The sequence below is a fragment of the Numenius arquata genome, chromosome 20, assembly GCF_964106895.1.
Source record: "Numenius arquata chromosome 20, bNumArq3.hap1.1, whole genome shotgun sequence".
NCBI lineage: Eukaryota > Metazoa > Chordata > Aves > Charadriiformes > Scolopacidae > Numenius > Numenius arquata.
Window position 1 is genome coordinate 5,449,146 of NC_133595.1, and position 18,534 is coordinate 5,467,679.

The window sequence follows — 18,534 nt, forward strand, 5'->3', positions numbered from 1 at the left end:
AGCTAGTCCAGAAGAAACCACCACGTGTTATGCTGTGTGGCAAAGAAAGTAATTTGTGTGTTTATGTGTTGGTACAGGAAAAGGTTGTATTTAGGTGACCTAAATTGCCACACAGTTCTGTAAAACATCTGGCGTATCTAAAATACATCGTGGGGTAGGAAAAAGGTTTAGCTGACCTTTGTTCTGAGTGACCTGCAGAATTCAGCTCATGGGCGTTCCCCAGGTCACCCCAAATCCATGCCAGGAAATCATTAGGATGCAGCACACCTGTGTCGACACACACACTCACTGCACAGGTGACATAAATGAAGCAGGTCTGAGAACTGCCACCCTAATTTATCTGCCTCTTTGTCCTAAATTTGTCTTTGATCTTCCTTTCCAAGTTGTCAGAAGATACCTGGATTCATTGGCTTTAGCCACCATGGAATTGCTGTCTGTGTTGCCTGGGATAAAAAGATGTTTAATTGGGTACAAATCGTTCTATGTGCAAGGAACCAAAAGCTCGAGATAGGAGAGTTTTCCTGAAGGGGGAGATTAGGATCTCTCCTTGCCTTTCCAGGTATTGTTCCCTTCCCTTTTAAACTTCGAAGTTAATAGAGATTTAAGTTTTTCTTTACAGCTTGACTTCCTTTAAAATAGCCTTTTTAGGGTAGAATTTACTTATATGGACATACTGTTCCTTGAATATCTTGAATGAGTTTCATTTGCTGAAATGTGTTAAAGTTGCTCAGTAAATGATGCACTTCTTTTATTTCAAGACAAGCCTGTCAAATTTTGAAATAGGAAACGCAAGGTTAAAGCCTGGTCTCCGCCACAAAATACCTACTCTCCGCTCCCGTTGATTTCAGCCTGAATCCCAGTTGCTCCGCACCACCGGCAGGATTACCTTTCTGAGGTTGAGGCATCTCATGAAAATAAATTGTGGAATAAAAAGGAGTTCCAGGGAGGAAAAGGATTTTCCTTCCATTTGTTGCCACTTGATGTCTTGAGGGAACTGCGGGGAGGGGAGTGAGAAATAGATAAGAGGCCATGCATGTTAATACCACGCAGTGATGCAGCTCAGGATGGAATAAACATTTTGCCCACCTGAGAATTCCAAGACGCTGTCAGTGCAATTAAGCCATCCCTGTTTCCAAGGAAATCAGGAGTTGTTTAGTGTTGCCGTTGTTAAAGATGGCCTGACTGGTTGGTAAGTAATTTGGTTAAAGCCAAATAAAAAGACAAGGGGCACAGCAGAGAATTGAGCCAGGTGTCTTGACGTTCAGCCTCATGCTTTCGCTTTTGGCTACATGGTAAGCAAACTCTGAAAGAATATCCGAGGCAGCATTTCTGTCTTCAAAGTCCTGCCCTGGTGCAGGCATAAAACAGTGACAAAGAGGCAGGAGCACTCAAGAGAGTCTCTTCACTGCCGTTTGAACAAAAAGCCACTTGAGGGGACACTCCAAGCTTCCTGGGCCTGCCGGGGGATAACTTTATCCAGGTACATGCCACGTGAGGAGATGGAAGGAAAACAAAGGCATCATTTGCCCAGAGCAAATAAAATGCATTTAACAACCAAAGTTTAAACAAAGATTACAGTGGTGTGTAACCAGCCTTTCTGGATGGGCATGAACCATGTTAGAATGTATTTTAGACAGACAGATGCTTGGCCAAGAGCCTGTGTATCCGTGTGTGCGTTTAAATCTGACTATAACATACTTTGTGGGCCTTTCCACATTGATTTAACCCCAGCAAAATCCCGTACTCAGGCAGAACTGAGTTTAAGCAGCAGTGCTTACACTGGATTGTTACATCTTTGTCATGTACATCTTTGGTCTATGTGGTACAGCTGCACTTCTTAGAAAACTGTATTTAAGGAGGAATTAAACAGGTTAGTCAAGAAGGAAGAGGACGTTAAACAAATCAGGCCAAGTGAAAGAAGCAGATGAAAAATGCATGGGAGATGGGACAGGAGCAGAAAACTAAAGGGAAATTCACTTGATTTTGCTCATTCTTTTGGAAGATACACAGGGAGAGAAAAAGAAAGCAGGAGAGGAGAATTGAAAAGTAGGTGGTTCTGAACATGTCAAGGCTGATCCTGACTCAGCAGAAAGTGTTTGTGTGTGATGCAGGTAACACTATCAAGTGCCAGAGCATCCTGCTGCTCTGCCCTTTAAGGATTGATATAGGATGGCTTCTGGGCTGTCTATGTATTTATTTATTTTTCTTGGTAAGTTTGTCCTTTTAATCTAGGAGGCCTGAAGTAGGTACTAAAAGATCACAAGGAGTTTTTAGCACCTGGAAGCTAGACGTGGCCCTTTTACGCCCTGCAGTCTTAGCATCTGCTGCTAAAAGAGCTGGTGCTTGTCAGATAAGCACCCTTAAGTTACAGCAGAAAAATCAGACAGTGGCAGAGGGACAGGAGTGCCTTCAGATGGGGACCTGCCTTCACCCTTCCATGTCAGTCACTGATTTCTGTCACTCTACACCAACAGGCAGCAGGGCTGAAGCAGTAGCTCCTGTTGAACAAGCTGATAGTGAGCTGAAGGAAACAGAATGTGTCAGGTTTTGCCCATCTGATTTAAGTCAGGGCAGAGAAGACTGGTGAGATACCAGCTGTATCTCAGCCTGCTGAGTTGTTTCTGTAACTGGTGATGACTTTGGAGAACAGCTGTGGAGCTGCCTCTGGAAGCTCTAGAAGGCTTAAAAAGATCCCAGTGAATGATCCCGGAACGTATTAACCATGACTTGTGAATTGGTGTTGGGGGGACACTTACTTAACACGAGGCTGAATTTGGCCCTTCCAAGTTATTTCTGCAGTGGCTTTGGGACAGAGATTTAATCCTCATCTTGGTGGAATATACAAAGAGCTCTCACCTTTGTAACTGTTAAAGCTGTGAACCAGGACATGGTTCCTGAAGGCAAAGCTGATAAATACAAGGAGGCTCTTGGCTAATGCCGCTGTTGTTGGCAGTCAAGGCATGGCTGTGTGGAGACAATATCTTGGAAGGAAAAGACTTACCAGATGGGCTGTTTGTTCATCAAACAGTGACATACCTGTTTGATTTTAGACAATAGTTACCCAACAAGTAAACGGATGTGTTCTTTTGTTTAACTGGAAGAAGAGAAGTAAAGTAAATCCACGCCAAATCCATGTAGTTGATGGACATTAACAAGAGCATTCTGTGTCAGAATGAGGAGCGTTGGGGAAGGTTCAGCCAAGGAGCTGAGGCTCCAGTTCTTAAGAAAAAAATACGAGCAAACTCTGCTTTGCTTGTGTTTGATCACTCACAGAGCATCCATGTGAAGTTTGAAAGCGTAGATATTGAGATAAAATGGGAGGAGCTGCTACATATGAGCCTGATATTCCATCACCTGCTTTTGGGGGACTTAGGCGGCAACAGGACAGACTTCTGGCTCTGTGCTATAGAATATATGGTTTCTTTTTATTTTTGGATCTAAATCCCAAAAGACTGGTACTGACAGGAAACAAAGTTGTTCTGGACACTATCTTGCTGGAAGGCACTGATGAAATTCAGTTCTAGAAGTTGCGTGTGTTCCTGGACTCCCCAGAGGCTGCTCGGGGACACTCCCCAGGGCCCGTGTGGGGGGTGCATCAGGCTGGGACTTTGAAGGACTTGTGTAGATAAGAGTTACCCGAGTGGCTTTTGCTTCTCCCTTTCCTGTAGGGGATAATCCATGTTCTTGTTTGTGCAGATTCTGGAACGAACATACTTGCAGGGAAGAATGGATGAACAGGGAGTAGAAAATTGGTTTGCTGAAAATCATAGAATCATAGAATGGTTAGAGTTGGAAGGGACCTTAAAGATCATTGAGTTCCAACCCCCCTGCCATGGGCAGGGACACCTCCACTAGAGCAGGTTGCTCAAAGCCCCATCCAGCCTGGCCTTAAACACTTCCAGGGATGGGGCATCCACAACTTCCCTGGGCAACCTGTTCCAGTGCCTCACCACCCTCACAGTAAAGAATTCCTTCCTAATATCTAATCTAAATCTCCCCTCTTCCAATTTAAAACCGTTACCCCTTGTCCTGTCACTACACTTCCTGACAAAGAGTCCCTCTCCGGCTCTCCTGTGGGCTCCCTTCAGATATTGGAAGGCTGCTATGAGGTCTCCCCGTAGCCTTCCCTTCTCCAGGCTGAACAACCCCAGCTCTCTCAGCCTGTCTTCGTAGGGGAGGTGCTCCATCCCTCTGATCATCTTTGTGGCCCTCCGCTGGACCCGTTCCAACAGGTCCATGTCCTTCCTGTGTTGAGGACTCCAAAGCTGGACACAGTATTCCAGGTGGGGTCTCATGAGCGCAAAAAGTATTATTTAATCTGAAAGTGGTGCTTTTTGCTCTTATATTCATTCTCAGCTTCATTTGGCTATAGGGATGGGTTAGGGAAAGGAGATCATTTATGTTGTAGCAGAGACTCAGAGAAATGCTAAAAGTGAATAGGTAGCTGATGAACTAGTTTTAACTTTCATTTTAAAGTCAGAAGAATACATTTATATTTCAAATAAGGTAGGTGAGAAAAGCTGTTGGACACCTACAAGGCAAGAGGGAATGTTTAATCAAGAGTAATGCTTTTCATATTTATCCCCAGTATTTTGTCACCTCTGTAGTGGATCTGTCATGGGAGGGGGATATGATGGACCTCTTGGAGGGCAACTGAAAGGATTCTGGATAAACTGAGTGTGTGAAGGCATCTTAAGACCTTGGTATATTGTCTAGATACACATAAGCTTGGTTGCAGTTTTTGCGGAGCATTCTTGATATATTTCAGCTACACACAGTGATCGAAAAGCCAGTCCTGCTCTTCTGCTTTTAGATGTGTGTTGGATCAAAACTTCAAGGGCATGTTTCTGGCATAGGAGGTTTTCTGACCTCCCTCTTTACACCCTACTGTGATTGAAAGGATTCAAATCTAAGTCCGTCTTGTCCTTAATACATCAGATGTGTGAGCGTTTCCTGTAGATCATCGGTTCCCACTGTTCATTGTCTAAACTCATACCCTATCACCCATTTAAAATTGCTCATCTGAGTATTTTAATATTTCATCAGTTCAAAGCAGGCGGCTTAATGAATTGAGAAAATGAGGAGAATTTGGGATATTTAAAGAGCCCTTATATCCATTAGGCACACCAGCTGCGTGTCAGCGACACATTCTTTTTACTGGCCGAGCAAAACATTTCTATTTGTCTGTTTCTGAGGACCATTGGAACTAGACAAGTCCAAATCCTCAGGGAATGCTCTGCATCTCAGCAGGACAAGCCCATTGATTTCGGTGCAAAAAAAAACCTGTCGGGAGAAAAATCAGGACCTGGAGGCAGGGGAATGGTCTGGCCCTTCCTTGCTCTTAGATGCATGCAGCAGGAGCGGCTGCATAGCTCAGAGGGTGAGGCTGGGGGCGACTTGGGTTCTGACAGTAACAGAGTTTTCCGAAGTATTTTTTAAGGGAGGGGTTTGGAGATCCAGCACGGGAGACCTAGGAACGTAGGGAAATTTGGGGTAAGGGATGATTAGGTGGGTGTTAATGACAAACTGAGGAACTGAAAGAAAGGTTTGTAAATTTGCATGGGAGCACACTAAGCCCCTGGGAAATGGTGGAAAGGAAAATGAAGAGATGCTGAAGCTCAAGGATGAGGGAAGGATCCCATGGGAGCTGCAGGAGTCCGTGACACAGGGAGGTCCATGGAGGTTGACTAACAAGGTCTGTACAGAGAGAGGCAGGGGAAGAGCAGATGGAGACAATTACAGATATTAAGGAAAAACACTTGACTCACAATAAGGGGGTGCCACGAGTGTGTGACACCCCACCCTCCAGCTGCATTTCTGCTTGCCATGGATGCCTTCATTATTCTCTCAGTGAAACTTTATTAGTGGCCAAGGTGAGCTGTAGCCTGTGCTTGGAGAGGGAGGCGGTGATCAATAGTATGGGCTTGATGGATGTTCAGAGGAAAAATGTATAGACACTTGTAGGGGTTGTGGCAGATGAGCTGATGAAGATGGACCGTTATGGAAAATCCTTCTGAACTCTTGTGAATTTGGGTTGCTGCAAGTCAAAGATGTTTTCAAGGGACTAGTCATTGTGTGTACTTGGATGCACATCTGCCCTAAGAAAAAATGGCAGGCAGGAGAAAAGAGTCTGTATCTAACCTTCATGCTTCTTTCCAGCTTGGGGTACTGGGTTCCATGTCCTCATGAGAGGAAAATAGTACAAGACCTTCAGGTTTCCTGCCTCAGAAGAGAGCTGGGGGCGGAAAGGCTGGCGGGAAGAGCAGGAGACTGCTGTGAACGGCAGTGCAAGAATCATATGGGGATGGTGCTTCCCAGGGGCGGCACCTTGCCGGTGATGGTCTTGCATGGTGCATTCACCATGCTTTTACAATCCCTGCATGTTTTACAGGCCTGGGTGAGATGTCTCATCTGTAGGGCTGGTGTGTCCTGCTGGTGATGGAGGAGTAGTGACGTGACTGATGGTGTTTAAGGCTTTCCCTGCCTTGTTTAGATTCAGGCTGTGGTTATTTCTAATTCTTTGTGCCCTTCTCCTTTTCTCAGAAGTCACCGTGCTCCTTTAGCCTGCTGCACAGTAAGCTTTTTGGCTCCAAGATTACAACTGTGGTGGAAAAGCAGGATTTGAGATGTATTAGGCCTGTCTGACAGTTTTTCAAACCCAGAAGCCCCACCTGCATTACTGCAGACAGGAGGGGAAATCTGAGGCTAAAATGTCTAGCATGGGCACCCCCCTTGGCCAGTGCTTGGTGGCACCTTCGTGGATGGACATGTGTCAAAACTGACTGTCAGAATAAGGTGCCGGTAGTGATTGTCAGGGTTTGCGCTTCATTTCAGTGCTTTATCTCTTCCCCATCTCCAGTCCAACATCAATGTGGTGTCGTTCCATCTTATTTTTATTTATGGGCTTGAGGGGAGCCGAATGACAAAGCAGGATTACAATAAAAACATCTCTAGACTTATTTCCACCTAATTTTGGAGTTGCCAGCTCTACTGATCATTTTTATGAACTGCCATGAGCATTAATGAAATTTCATGAGCATTTTGCATGGGACATTGCAGGATGATATTTTTTTTTCAAGATAACTCTGCAGGGAGAATTAGGGCTATATTGCCCATGGTTGGGGTTGGGATTTTCGGGCCTTTCAGCTCCCTCTGGTTGGTAAAACTCGTTTAACCCTCCCTGTTTCCTCTTTTCCCTTCCCTTTCCTTTCCCCTTTCCTTCCCTTTTTGCCTGTGTCTGATGGGTGACATCTCATCAGAAGGTGGAGATACCGGGAGGCAGAAGTGGGGTAAATTGTTGTCAAGGTTTATCAAGGCTGATGTCTCAGGACAGAGAGAGACTGAGAGGGTTTTTTTATCAACAATGAAGTTTTAAAAGGCAACCAAAAGACTGAGCAATAAAAATATCACCGGGGAGGCCAAGGAGTGAGAGATAGCTCTGCCCTGAGCTTTGCCTGCTGGAAATCACGCTTCCGGCTTCTCTCTGGAGCGCGGAACTCTCCTGGGGTACAGCTCACTCCCGTGGCACTGGAGGTAGGTGGGAACCTTTCCGTTAGCTTCAGCAGACCCCGAGCTGGATTCCCGAATGACAGTTCAGCACGTGAAAGTGTTGGCTACAAATGTCAGTCGCCAGGTAGATGCAGGGTGTGGGTTTTTTGCAGCAAATGGAGATGTTAGAGATGAACTCAGGAAATAAGGAGAGGGAGCCAGAAAATGCATCTGAAGGTCGCTTGCCTCCAGCAGGTTGCCACAGTGGCAGGTGGGAGGAGCTGAGGCTGCCCAGCTTTTTCAGAGAGGTCCTGGAGCACGAGAGGTGGGATGGGGGGAGACAGGAAGGTACAGGGAGGGATGGAGGGGGGAGGCAGCCCCTCTGCTCCCCAGAGCTGCACATCCACATGCCCGCTTCCATCAAGCTCCTTTGCCTGGGGCTGCTCTGCCTGTCTCTGATGGAGAAGTGACACAGCCTGTCAGCGGGTCACGCTGCCTATTGTTTAACAGCGAAACAAACTCTGCTGCTCCCCCTTGCACACACACACACCCCCCAGCCCCATCCACTTCTTTATTCGTCACCTGATCGGAGCCTTCAAATCCTTGACCCAAATCCTCCGGTGCCCAGCTTTAGGTTTTATCCTGCTGGGGCTGTTCTGTCACCGTCGACCCGAGAGGAGAGGTATTGGCTGGGCGCTGGGCGATTAGGGAGATGCTGCTGGATGGTTTGAGCTGTGCAAGGTGATAAGCAGGAGCGAGGGAGGAGGGGAAGAGCCCTTGATCGCTCTGAGCTGCCAGCTTTCCCTGATCCCCATCCCTTCTCTCTTTCTGCTGACTCAGTGACCCCAGTTTTACTGCCTGCCGGTGTCAGAGCCGGTGACCTTGCCTGTCTGCTCAAGGACCTCTGGCACTCAAAGGCCATGCCAGGGCAAACCGAGAGATGCTGAGGAGAAAGTTATTTTGCAGAATTTCGTATCCCAAGATGACTCTCGGCTCTGCTGGGCTGGAAGATGGTTAATCCTGCGCTGATTTGGTGCTGTGCGTCAGGGTGGTCATCTTGTGAAATGTGCTTTTTTTTTTTTGTCTGGGTTGACAGGTTTACATACCAGTAAGGAAGAAGCTGAGAGGATTTATCAGCTCTTGGGAATAAACAGATTATTTTACTCCCAGGGCACTCGATTCATTGCGGTTGGGGTTCTGAGATGGAGGGTCTCTGTTTGCTTCCTTGGTGGGCAGAGACACGGGTCACACGTTTTTTTTTTCCACTCTGAGCTGCCACTATTAACTGGGAGTGCGACAGGGTGATTTCCTGACAGGTTCTGTGCAGGAGGTCAGACGAGGTAGATAGAACGGTCCCTTCTGGGGCTTAAAATCAATGAAGCTGTGATTAAATGGCCCACAGAGGCTGGACATTGCAGGTTAAGGGAAAAGGAGTGATATTGGTGGCATTTGCTGTGGGAGCCGCCGTCAGGTATTTCCCTTGTGGCACCCCGGTGGCCGGCAGTCCCCAGGTCATGTCGCCCTTTCGGGGTCCTTCTGAGGAGCCCCACATTCTCCTGTGCATCGCAGGGAGACAGAAGGTGGATATTTTATTTTTTCAAGGGCTGGGCTGGAGTGCACGTGTTTCTTTGGAAATCGGTTGTTTTGGTTTGGGTTTAAAAAAAACGCTAACTAAAAAATTGGAGAGCCTTTGAGTAGTGGTTGTTTCACCCCAATCCTGACGTTACATAGCTGTGCTGTTACATAAGGTTGTTTCTCAGCGCTATAATGATGCAACGGTATTTATAGACCAATCTGGGTTTTCCTTTAATGGCTTCCATAAAAAGCTCATTATTCCCTTCGCACAGTCACTGGCTGATTTACATGCTTGTCCTGTCCCTGGGCGTATGCTCCAGTTTGGGTAGCCCCGAGCGACACTCAACGCTGTCTGCTCCTCGCTAAACGGCTGTGACACAGTCGGGCTGCGACACCGCTCCCATCCTGACACCAGAAACTCATCTTTTGGGGAGATGGTGAGGAAGGGGGAGAGGAGGTCGACAGAGGAGGAAAAAATAGCTTGTGTTTCTGCAGATTCTGGTAATATTGCCATCTCCTTGGAGCTGCAAAGTGTCTGTCATTCCTGGGGTACGGACCTGGCCAGGATGGGAATTGGCCTGGCGCGAATGGGTGCGCGTGGGATGTGGGAGGGAGTGACTGCAGAGTAAATAGACCCCGTGGATCTGTTCCCTGAGCCAGGGGTACCATCAAAATCTACTCTCGAACCAGCCTCGCATCTGGTCAGGCTGAGCGTGAGGAAGGAAAAGAAACCCCGAGCGCGTTGCTCAGAGCGACAGGGAAGGGTTTGTGGGGAGGATGCGTGGGCACACACCTGCACTGATCTCCGCTTCCCCTGCCTTCATCGATGTCCTTGCGGCTTTTCCCCTGCAAGCCCTGACATTCCTCCTTTTGCATATTGGATTTTTTTTTTCTTTATTGTAGGGAGGGGCAGAGGGTCGGGACAGTTTTATGGCAACTGTATTGATCGGTAAAATTTAATATAATCCCTGCACTTACTGTGTGATCGTTAAGGGGCTGGAGAGCCAGTGAAACATATTTAAAAAGAAATATTTTTCAGTTTTATTCCCTCACATGCTACTTTCCTGAGTCTCTCTTCTCTTCCAAACCTGGCATCAGTCTCCTGCTTTGCATCCCTTCAAAGTCAGTCATGCACTTTTGACTGGCTTTTCCCAGTTTGCCTTTGATTTGATTAAGTATTAGGAAAAGACTTACCCAGTCTGGTCCGGTGCTACGTTCATTCACCATTTCCTCAGCTGACTGGCTTGCAGTTTCTGAATCTATGCAATTTTGTGTCTACTGAGAATATCGCTCCCTCTTTTTTTAATCCCAGCTATATCTGGAACTCCTGTTGCTGAAGTGCCAGGTTGTCTCCTGTTGTCTGGTTCCTCCCGCTCACACGGTGCCCTGTGCATCCCCATTTGGATGGAGAAGAGCAGCACAGAGGGGTTAATGGATGGGCCAGTGAAGCCTGGGCAGGAAATTGGAACAGAAAAAGGACAGTTTGAGTTTTAAACTTGTGCTGGATACCCTGACCACTGGAGGAGCCTTTTTTGGGGCACTGCTGAGTGGTGCTGCCCCGCAGGTGAAACACCTCCTCTGCAGAGCGACACGCACTTTTTGTGTGCCCGATATCCAGCACTGGAAGGTTCCTGCGTGTGTTCCTACAGCTCGGAGCGTGGGCAGAGCAAACCCTGTCTGCCAGCGGGATGGACAGTCTCTGGGAGACACCCGGGGCTCATTCTGGCTCACCCCGTCAGGAGGACGGGGCATGGCGTTTGTAGTGAGGTTACTGTTACTCTTGCCTCCTGATTCCAGAGAGGGCTGCAGCCATTATGGAAAATTATTTAATTTTTGACCAATTTTTCTCCTTCTCCTCTCCCTCCCCCTCTTTGCAGTCACTCTGAGCAGCGTGTTGCGAGAATCACCAGACCCTGCGGGCGCCTGGCTGCCTCCGCTAGATGCGGAGACTCTGACACTGATTTATATTTTGGTTAATTGTCTCCATCCATTAGTCTCCTCATCCTTCTCCTTGTTAAAGATGCAGTTGCTGCTAATGTCTGTAAATGAAACACATTTAAAAGGCATTGCTCCCGGTCTGAATCCGGCTTGGGTTAACGATCGTTGGAAGCTGCCACCTCCCGAGGACCTCGAGGGTGGTATGTCTCCACGCAGGTGTCCTACAGGCATTTGTCAGCCCCTCATGGGGCCAAGGGACTGAGGTGTCTGCCCCATTTGTCTCATCCCCTCTGTAAGTCACTGAATGTGCTGGCAGGGCTGGCTCCAGAACCGGGCTGGGAAGACGGCTCTCAGCAGGTGGAAGGGACTGGTTTGCTAGGACCGTTTGAGATTGAGAAGAGGTGACTGGAGTGAGGGTCCAAATGCTGCTCAGCATGAGGACCAGAGGACAAGAGAGGAGCAGAAGGGGCCTTGGAGCAATAGCTGCTGGCTTCAGATGCTGCCAGTCAGAGGTTTATGGTGCAGATGTTGCTCAAAACCCGATTATTGTTCCCAGAAGTCAGTCACACGGGATTGCTGCATGTCTGCTTACCACAGCCTCCCCCGAAAGGGCTTGCTCCTAATTCATTTATACAACCCAAGGGACGGCCACGCTTAGCAAATGTGACAGTTCAGTGGCAGTTCCCATCACAGACCTCTCCTTCCTTGAGCACGGGTTGTGGCTCATTAGCTGGACTAGATGACGATGCTCACGCAGTGTGTGCAGTGGTGGTACCGCCGGTTTGGCTGTTGACCTGCAGGTGCTTCTCTGCAGACTCCCCAGATAAGTCCATGGGTTACTGTGGCATCTTGTCCCAAACAGACACCTTCTGTCGGGGTGACGTTTCCACCAGTTGTTGATGTGGCTGTCTGTCCCCTCGGGTGCCGTTTCCCGTAAGCAGCGCAGCTATCGAATGACCACTGGTGGACCATTATACTGCCATTACAGAAAGTCTCATCAGAACAACCAGCTTTGGGGGAGACGGAGGACCAGTTAGTTCCATTAAACATAGACAGGGCAGCAATCAAAGAATTCGTAGAGAACATTAGCAACGTTTTTTTTTCCTTCCCGTGGTAATTTTTGCAGCCGTTAGTTATTAGTACGTCTCATTGCTGCTTTGCAGAGCAGGCTCCTCGGATCAGAGTGTTGGGATGTGACAGGGAGTCTTAGGCTGTCAGCTCTGGTCTGTATCTGGGCTGCGCAGTTACCCATCTTGTCCTGACTACACTCCTGGAGTCCTACACCCTGGTTCATTGGGTTTGGGTGTGGGTTTGGGATGAGGAAGACTTTTTTTTTGTTGTTTCCCAGACCCAGCATGGAACCTGCCTCCTGTGCTGTGCTCCCATGTTGCCGGTGTGACAGGTCAAGTGTCCAGTGTTTTCAGAAATGCCCTCCAAGGTCAGGTGGCCCTTTGGTGAGAGAGCAGCTTTCATTTCATACTACAGCCAGGTAAAGGAGGCATTTGGACTTGGCCCTTTAAAGCTTTGTGGCTGCTGCTTGCTCCGTGCGTGGCCTGGGTTGTGGTGTGCTGGTGAGCTGCTCGGTTGGCTGTGGCTCAGGCAGAACCCTTATCACAGCCTTCCTGCATTCCTGGTACATGGAGCTGTTGCTCCTGTGCCCTCTTTTCATTAGGATTTGAAAATTGCCCAAGCCGTAATAATATCCAGCCACTTCTCCGACTGTTGCTTTTGGCAGCAAGACAGAACCTCGTGGCAGAATGGGAATGGGAATGCTGTCGGATGGGAAGCAGCTTGCAGAAGCCTAGGACGTTCTTTCCCGTGGATGAATGGGCAAGGCAACGGGAGGTTGGTGGGATGGTTACTTCTCTGATGCTACGTGGAGCACAGTAATAAACAGGCACGTACACACCACCGCTGCTAGCTTTACTCCTTGTTAAAGTGTCTTCCTTACAAGGTCACGTTCATGACAAGGTCTGTGCCATTGCAGCTTGAGGGAGGTCTACAGCGCTGTTGGGAAGCCACCACTTTTCCCTTATTTCTTGGTATGAGGGATTTCTTTGTGAAGATGGAATCTCACTCTGTTATCAGCAGCCATCACACACCTTTTTGCCACGCGAGATCCTCATCTTTTTTTAACATTTTATTCCTCTCCACAGCTGCTAAGTATGATGTTGCAAAAACAGGATGATGGATTCAAATAGAGAGCGAGCAACAGTGCATCAGCTGTAACTGAAAACAACAACATGACTTTATCTTTACTAGACGTGTTTAGATTCACTCTTCAGATACAGGACGGCACAGATTTTAGCATTCTGGATTGAGGTTAAAAGTGTATTGGCTTTGAAATTCAGACTCAAAAATCTTGTAGTGCTGCAAGTTCTTTTGTAAAACTTTGCCCAGCAAAATAGCAGAAATACCTGAAAAACACATCTTGTGATCAGAGCTTCCATCATTCTGAGCCAGATATCAGAAGAAAGGTCTTACGGGGCTGTCAGTAACACTGAGTCACTTCCCAGTTTGAAAGCAAATCTGGATGTGGCCAACCAGCCTCGTGCCCTCTGGAATCCCTGACATGAGGACTCAATTTTATACCCTTTATTTTACTGCAAAACTTGCTGCTCTGAGGTGGAAGTGCCCAGACAGTGATGCCTCAGAACATGTTCCCCTGCTGCTTGGAAACACACCTGTATTACTGCAGGTCCCCAAACCATTAATTACCAAAACCCATGCAAACTGAATGTTGCCATGGCAACCTGCAGCCTTACAGAAGGCTATTTGTCTCCTCCTTGACCTTTCAGGAGATCTGTATCTTGCTCGAGCCCCCTTCTCTAATCCGGTTTTTAAAATATAATATTATGCTACTGGAAGGGATCAGACCTTTAATCTGATTGTGTGTGCATGTGTCAGTGCATGGATGGGGGGGTGCCTGCATTAACAGGCACCCGGCGGCGGCTCAGAGATGAGACAAAGGAAAAGCAGAGTGTGACTGTGCCCTGCTGGGGCTGCAAGTGAGCACCTGGGTGGAATTATTGGCTTGGGCACACAGATGGGGGAATCCTCTCCACGGGAAGGACCAGCCCTGTCCAATCCCTTAACGCCGGCTTCTTCCCACCGAGAGTTGTGCTCTTGCTGATGAGGACTTAGGAGAGGATGCTGTTGCACCCGTTTTGGTTTCAAGGCCAGGTTGGATGGGGCTTTGAGCAACCTGGTCTGGTGGGAGGTGTCCCTGCGCATGGCAGGGGGTTGGAACTACATGATCTTGAAGGTCCCTTCCAACCTCAACCATTCTATGATTCTGTGATTCCCTCCCAGTGAGCCCAGGAAAGAACCGGTTGCATTAGTCACAGACCAAGCAGTCAAGTTTTAGGCATTACTACCTGTATATTGTGCCCAAAGTGCATCTTCTGGATCTTGACCTGAGGAGGCTGTGGTTAGGGCTGGTGCCAGTGACTGTGATTTGGCTGAGGTGTTCCCTCAGGGCTGGGGGTAAGGGGGGGGCCTGGGCAGGACTGAGCTGTGAAGGAGTTTGCCCAGGCTGGATTTATAACCCATGTTTTGCAACTTTTGGTCTATGGACCAAGCAGATCTCCCAACGCCTGTGGCAATGCTATGTCTTTTGTCCTCCTGCTGGGCCACCCAGCCGCAGACAATGGGATTTCAGGGTTGGGAGGGCAGTCCCAGGCAGTGAGTGTGGAAAAGCTGGGTAATTTCTGAAAATTGCTGGCAGCTGGGCAGAGCCCTTCTTCCTGGCTAAAGCACTTGAGTAACTGGTGGAGTACCTGAAGAACTGAGGCTCAATTAAAAATTAAACTTTCACTAGCTTTATTAAATGGTACTGGAATGACAGCAGTTTGTTGGACTTCGCTTTGTGGAGCTTCAGGAGGGTCTCTTGTAAAAATGGTGTTTGTTGGCTATCTCATGCAGTCCTGGGTAAGGTGGAGGTGGCAGAGTTGTCAACGTGCAGATCCAAAGCTGGTCTTTCATTCTGTTGATCCAACATGGTGGTAGAAAGTCCTCTGTGGTCTCAGCAGAGCCTTACACGAGTATGTCCCTTATTAGAGAGCCCCCACCATCACCGGAGCCCGATTGCAGCCCTGTGGAGCTGTATTTGCTGGGGCCAGCTTGGCCTACGGTATTTTAAAAAATGTTTAAATTCTTCACCTACACAGAAAGGTATGTCGATTTTTCCTGAGAAGCTCTGGTTACCGTTCACTCTCTTTTCTCAAACTCAGGCCGAGCCCCAGCTATAAGGTGCCTCCCGTTGTGCCAGGAGTAGAACAAGCCCAAAACAAAAAGGCAATCTCTGCTTCAGACCTCCCTGCACTAAGGCAAAAGGGACTGCTCCTGGGGACAGTTTGATGTGTTAAAAGCTGTCTGAGCCTGTTTGTCTTATCTCTGCTCTGTCTTTCCTTTCCTCTCAATGTCACCTTGGTGTTCAGTTTGCCTTCTGCAAAGGTATTCCCGCAAAGTCATGTTTTCCTGGGATCCTGCCTAATTGTGTGGGTAGAGCGAGTTGAATTCAAAGCCTGTAGAGTGTTCTGTCGGCGCCGCGGTACCTGCTCCTGTGTGGAGTTAGGACTTGCTAACGCACCTTTGCATACCGTGATGATTTTAATTTTAAGGCCATGGAAAATCTCCTAAAACCACAAGATTGTTGGAGAAGAAAAATATAATTTCTGGTGTGGTAATGCTTCCTTCCACTGGTTTTAGTTTATGGTGGATATACCGTAGCGTTCCGCACTCTTTGTGTTTCGGAGAATCAAGTCATGTTAAGGAGTTGCTGTGCTCTGTTCCAGAAGGAGAGGTAGCTGCATTTTAGTGGTGGATAAAACAACTCCTTCCCGTAGCTCTCTTAACGTGTTTACGTATCGGAGGTGCTTTGGGCTCGATTGGGATGCAAGACACTCTGCAAATGCAAAGATGTAATTATCCCATTTTTCTCTTCCTACTCCCTGCCTTTCTCCCTCTGCTCTTCGGGCTCATCTCCTCCGCCCTTTCCTGAGCATTGTGCTGATGGCAGCGTTTATCTGCATTTGTCCTCTGTCCCTGACATCCAGTTATTGATTGGCATGATTAAAAAGAACTGATAATCACTTCACATTAATCCCATAAATGACTTAAGACACCAAAATATTTGCATAATGCATCTTAAAGGTGGCAGCTAAAAGAGGATAAGACCCAAAACTGCTTGGCACAGGAGAAATGGGCTTCCCACTCACCTGTGGGCTTGCTTAAGTAATTAGCCTTCTGCTTGCATAAGGAGGAATCTGAACTGGTTTAGCGGAGGAAGATGCAACGGGTGCTCAAAGGCTTTGAGATCCGAGCATCCTATCTCCTTGCTGAGACCGGAGGCGGGGGGAGCGCGGGGGGAGCAGCAGGGAACGGCGGCTGCTGAAATGAGAGTCTGTTTTTGTCTGCTACATCTTGCAAAAATCTGGAGCCAGACGCCCGCTGAAAGTACCTCTGTCTAAAGACTTTCTGTCATAAACTTATCTGATTAGCAGAGAGCTAGACGAGAGATTAGCCCCTGCTCCTGCACCAGGGATGGGCGCTGGGGAGCATCTGAGCAGATCTGCTCCTGTCGCCAGCCCCGAGAGCCTGGAGCTGGGGGTGCAGCAGGTGGGGAGGAGGGGAGGGGAGAGGGGGGGGATAAGAGGGGGGGATATTTAAAGGAAGATCATTGCTAGGTAATTCTGCAGATAATGCACCCTCCGTGTTGTCCTGCTGGTCCCAGGTGAGGACACTGCTCTGCACCAGTGGGTTGATGGTCATGTGCTGTGTGTCCCAGCAGCACAGACTGGGTGCACTGGCCACGTGAGTAGAGGTTGGGAAGGAGCTCTGGATGTGGGAGGGAGGGCAATATTTCTAATATGTATAATTTTTTCTAAGTGTCTCCGGTTCTTCTGGCTGTCATCTTCCATTTAGAAAGAGGAGAGGAAGAAAAATGGTCACATTTAGCTTGGGGCAAGCACCTTGTGCTAGAAGGATGGGTGATTTAACATATACTGCAAACAAACAAAAGGGAGACGTCCCAGCATTTTCGTTTAGTATCATGTATACGTTTTAGCTTGTTTTTCCTCTTCAGTGTTTGTATATCATTTATTCAGAAATGTTTTGCAAGAGGGTAGCGGTTTGCAAGCAAAAGCATTTGCCAGCTGAACTGCAGTATCTGCTAGGGAATGTCTTTCTCTGTCTTCTCCTCTGTAGAAGGAAAAAAAAAAGAAAAAAAAAAAAAAAGACCAAACTAGCCTACTTAGCAGCAATCTGATGCAAGGATAACAGGCAAAATAACGCTGAACTGCTGTAATGCATTCTCTTGTACCAGAGGGAAGAGAGCATTGTTTCAGGATCTGTTAGAGTGAAGAGTTGAGAATTAGTTTTGTAAATAAGTGTGTACCCTCAGCTGTGAGTAATGCTGATGTCTGGTTTCATGGTGAGTTTCTCTCTAAAAAGAAAAACTAATATTCAAGTAAATAAAGTAGTCTCGTGTTCCAACAGTGAAGAAATGGAAAAACTTACTTTTTTTTTAAGAATAGAAGGGTGGCAACTGATAGAAAACTATCAGTTATTTCAGTTCAAGTTTCCCATTAATGCTGGAATAGATCTGCCAATTCCTACACTTTCAGTTTTTCCATCTGAGATGTAAGTTCTGGCCCACGCAAGTTATATCTGGCAAAACTGAAATCAGGAGCTCTGGCAGCAGCAGAGCCCTTTATGGGAAATGAGAGCGCTGTTTGGGAAGTGCTTTGCGCTTTAGTCTCCCGTCCCCGAAACGAGAGGAGGTTACCGAGGAACCTGATGGGTAGGAGGGGGAGAACCTTTCTTGAAATACAGCTATGTCAGGGGCAAACAAAAGAATCTTGTGTGCGCACACACACACACGCTCATACACACAAAAATCAATTATGTGGTGGCAAATAGGATTTCCTTAACTTGGTGCTTTTCTGCTCTGTTGCAGCCGTGATAACGACCTTTCCACTATCATCTCCAACCTGCATCAGAGCCGTCAGCTCGTTATGCCAGAGACCCAGAGCCGCTGTGAATTCAAGAGAAACAGCATCGACGTGGGCTTAGGAGCAGCAGGTAAGCGGCTGGAGCAGGTCCTGCTGGTTTGGGTTTGTTGACTTCCCTCCTCTTTCTCTTTCACTCCCTCATTTGTTAATTTTTTCAGCAGCTGTTTTTTCTGTGGCTGTATGTGTTACAATTTGGAGTAAGCTATATGAAGGCTTTTAATATTCTGGCTGAAGATTAACATGGAAAGGATTTCATGGTGATGTTAAAGTCCTTTTGAGATCTCAGCCCTGTGTTATTCTCAAATCTAGTGGTCTGTGTTAAACTACTGGCAAAGGAGCTTGCGCCAGCAAAGAAGTGAAATGTCCCCGGGGTTAGTGTCAAGTGAAGCAGAAAGGCCTTGCAGAGAGCATGGTTTGATTTGTAATTTCATTAATCAGAGGTTCCCCGTGCTGCCTGTGTGCCTGCCAACTCCTTTATGAGCCTGTTTGTTTGGTTTTGTAGTGGTACCTGTTTTTGGGG

The 18,534-nt window shown here is 47.6% G+C and overlaps 1 protein-coding gene across 3 annotated transcripts in view; it reads left to right on the top strand.

Annotated features, from left to right (window-relative positions):
• The window catches only part of SAMD11 (sterile alpha motif domain containing 11), a 123,983-nt gene that overhangs the window by 51,245 nt on the left and 54,204 nt on the right, over positions 1 to 18,534 (top strand). For all 3 annotated transcript variants that reach the window (XM_074161807.1, XM_074161806.1, XM_074161808.1), the window contains one exon: positions 17,960 to 18,084. In XM_074161807.1, the coding sequence (XP_074017908.1) occupies positions 17,960 to 18,084 (125 nt within the window). The remainder of the gene's footprint in view (positions 1 to 17,959; positions 18,085 to 18,534) is intronic.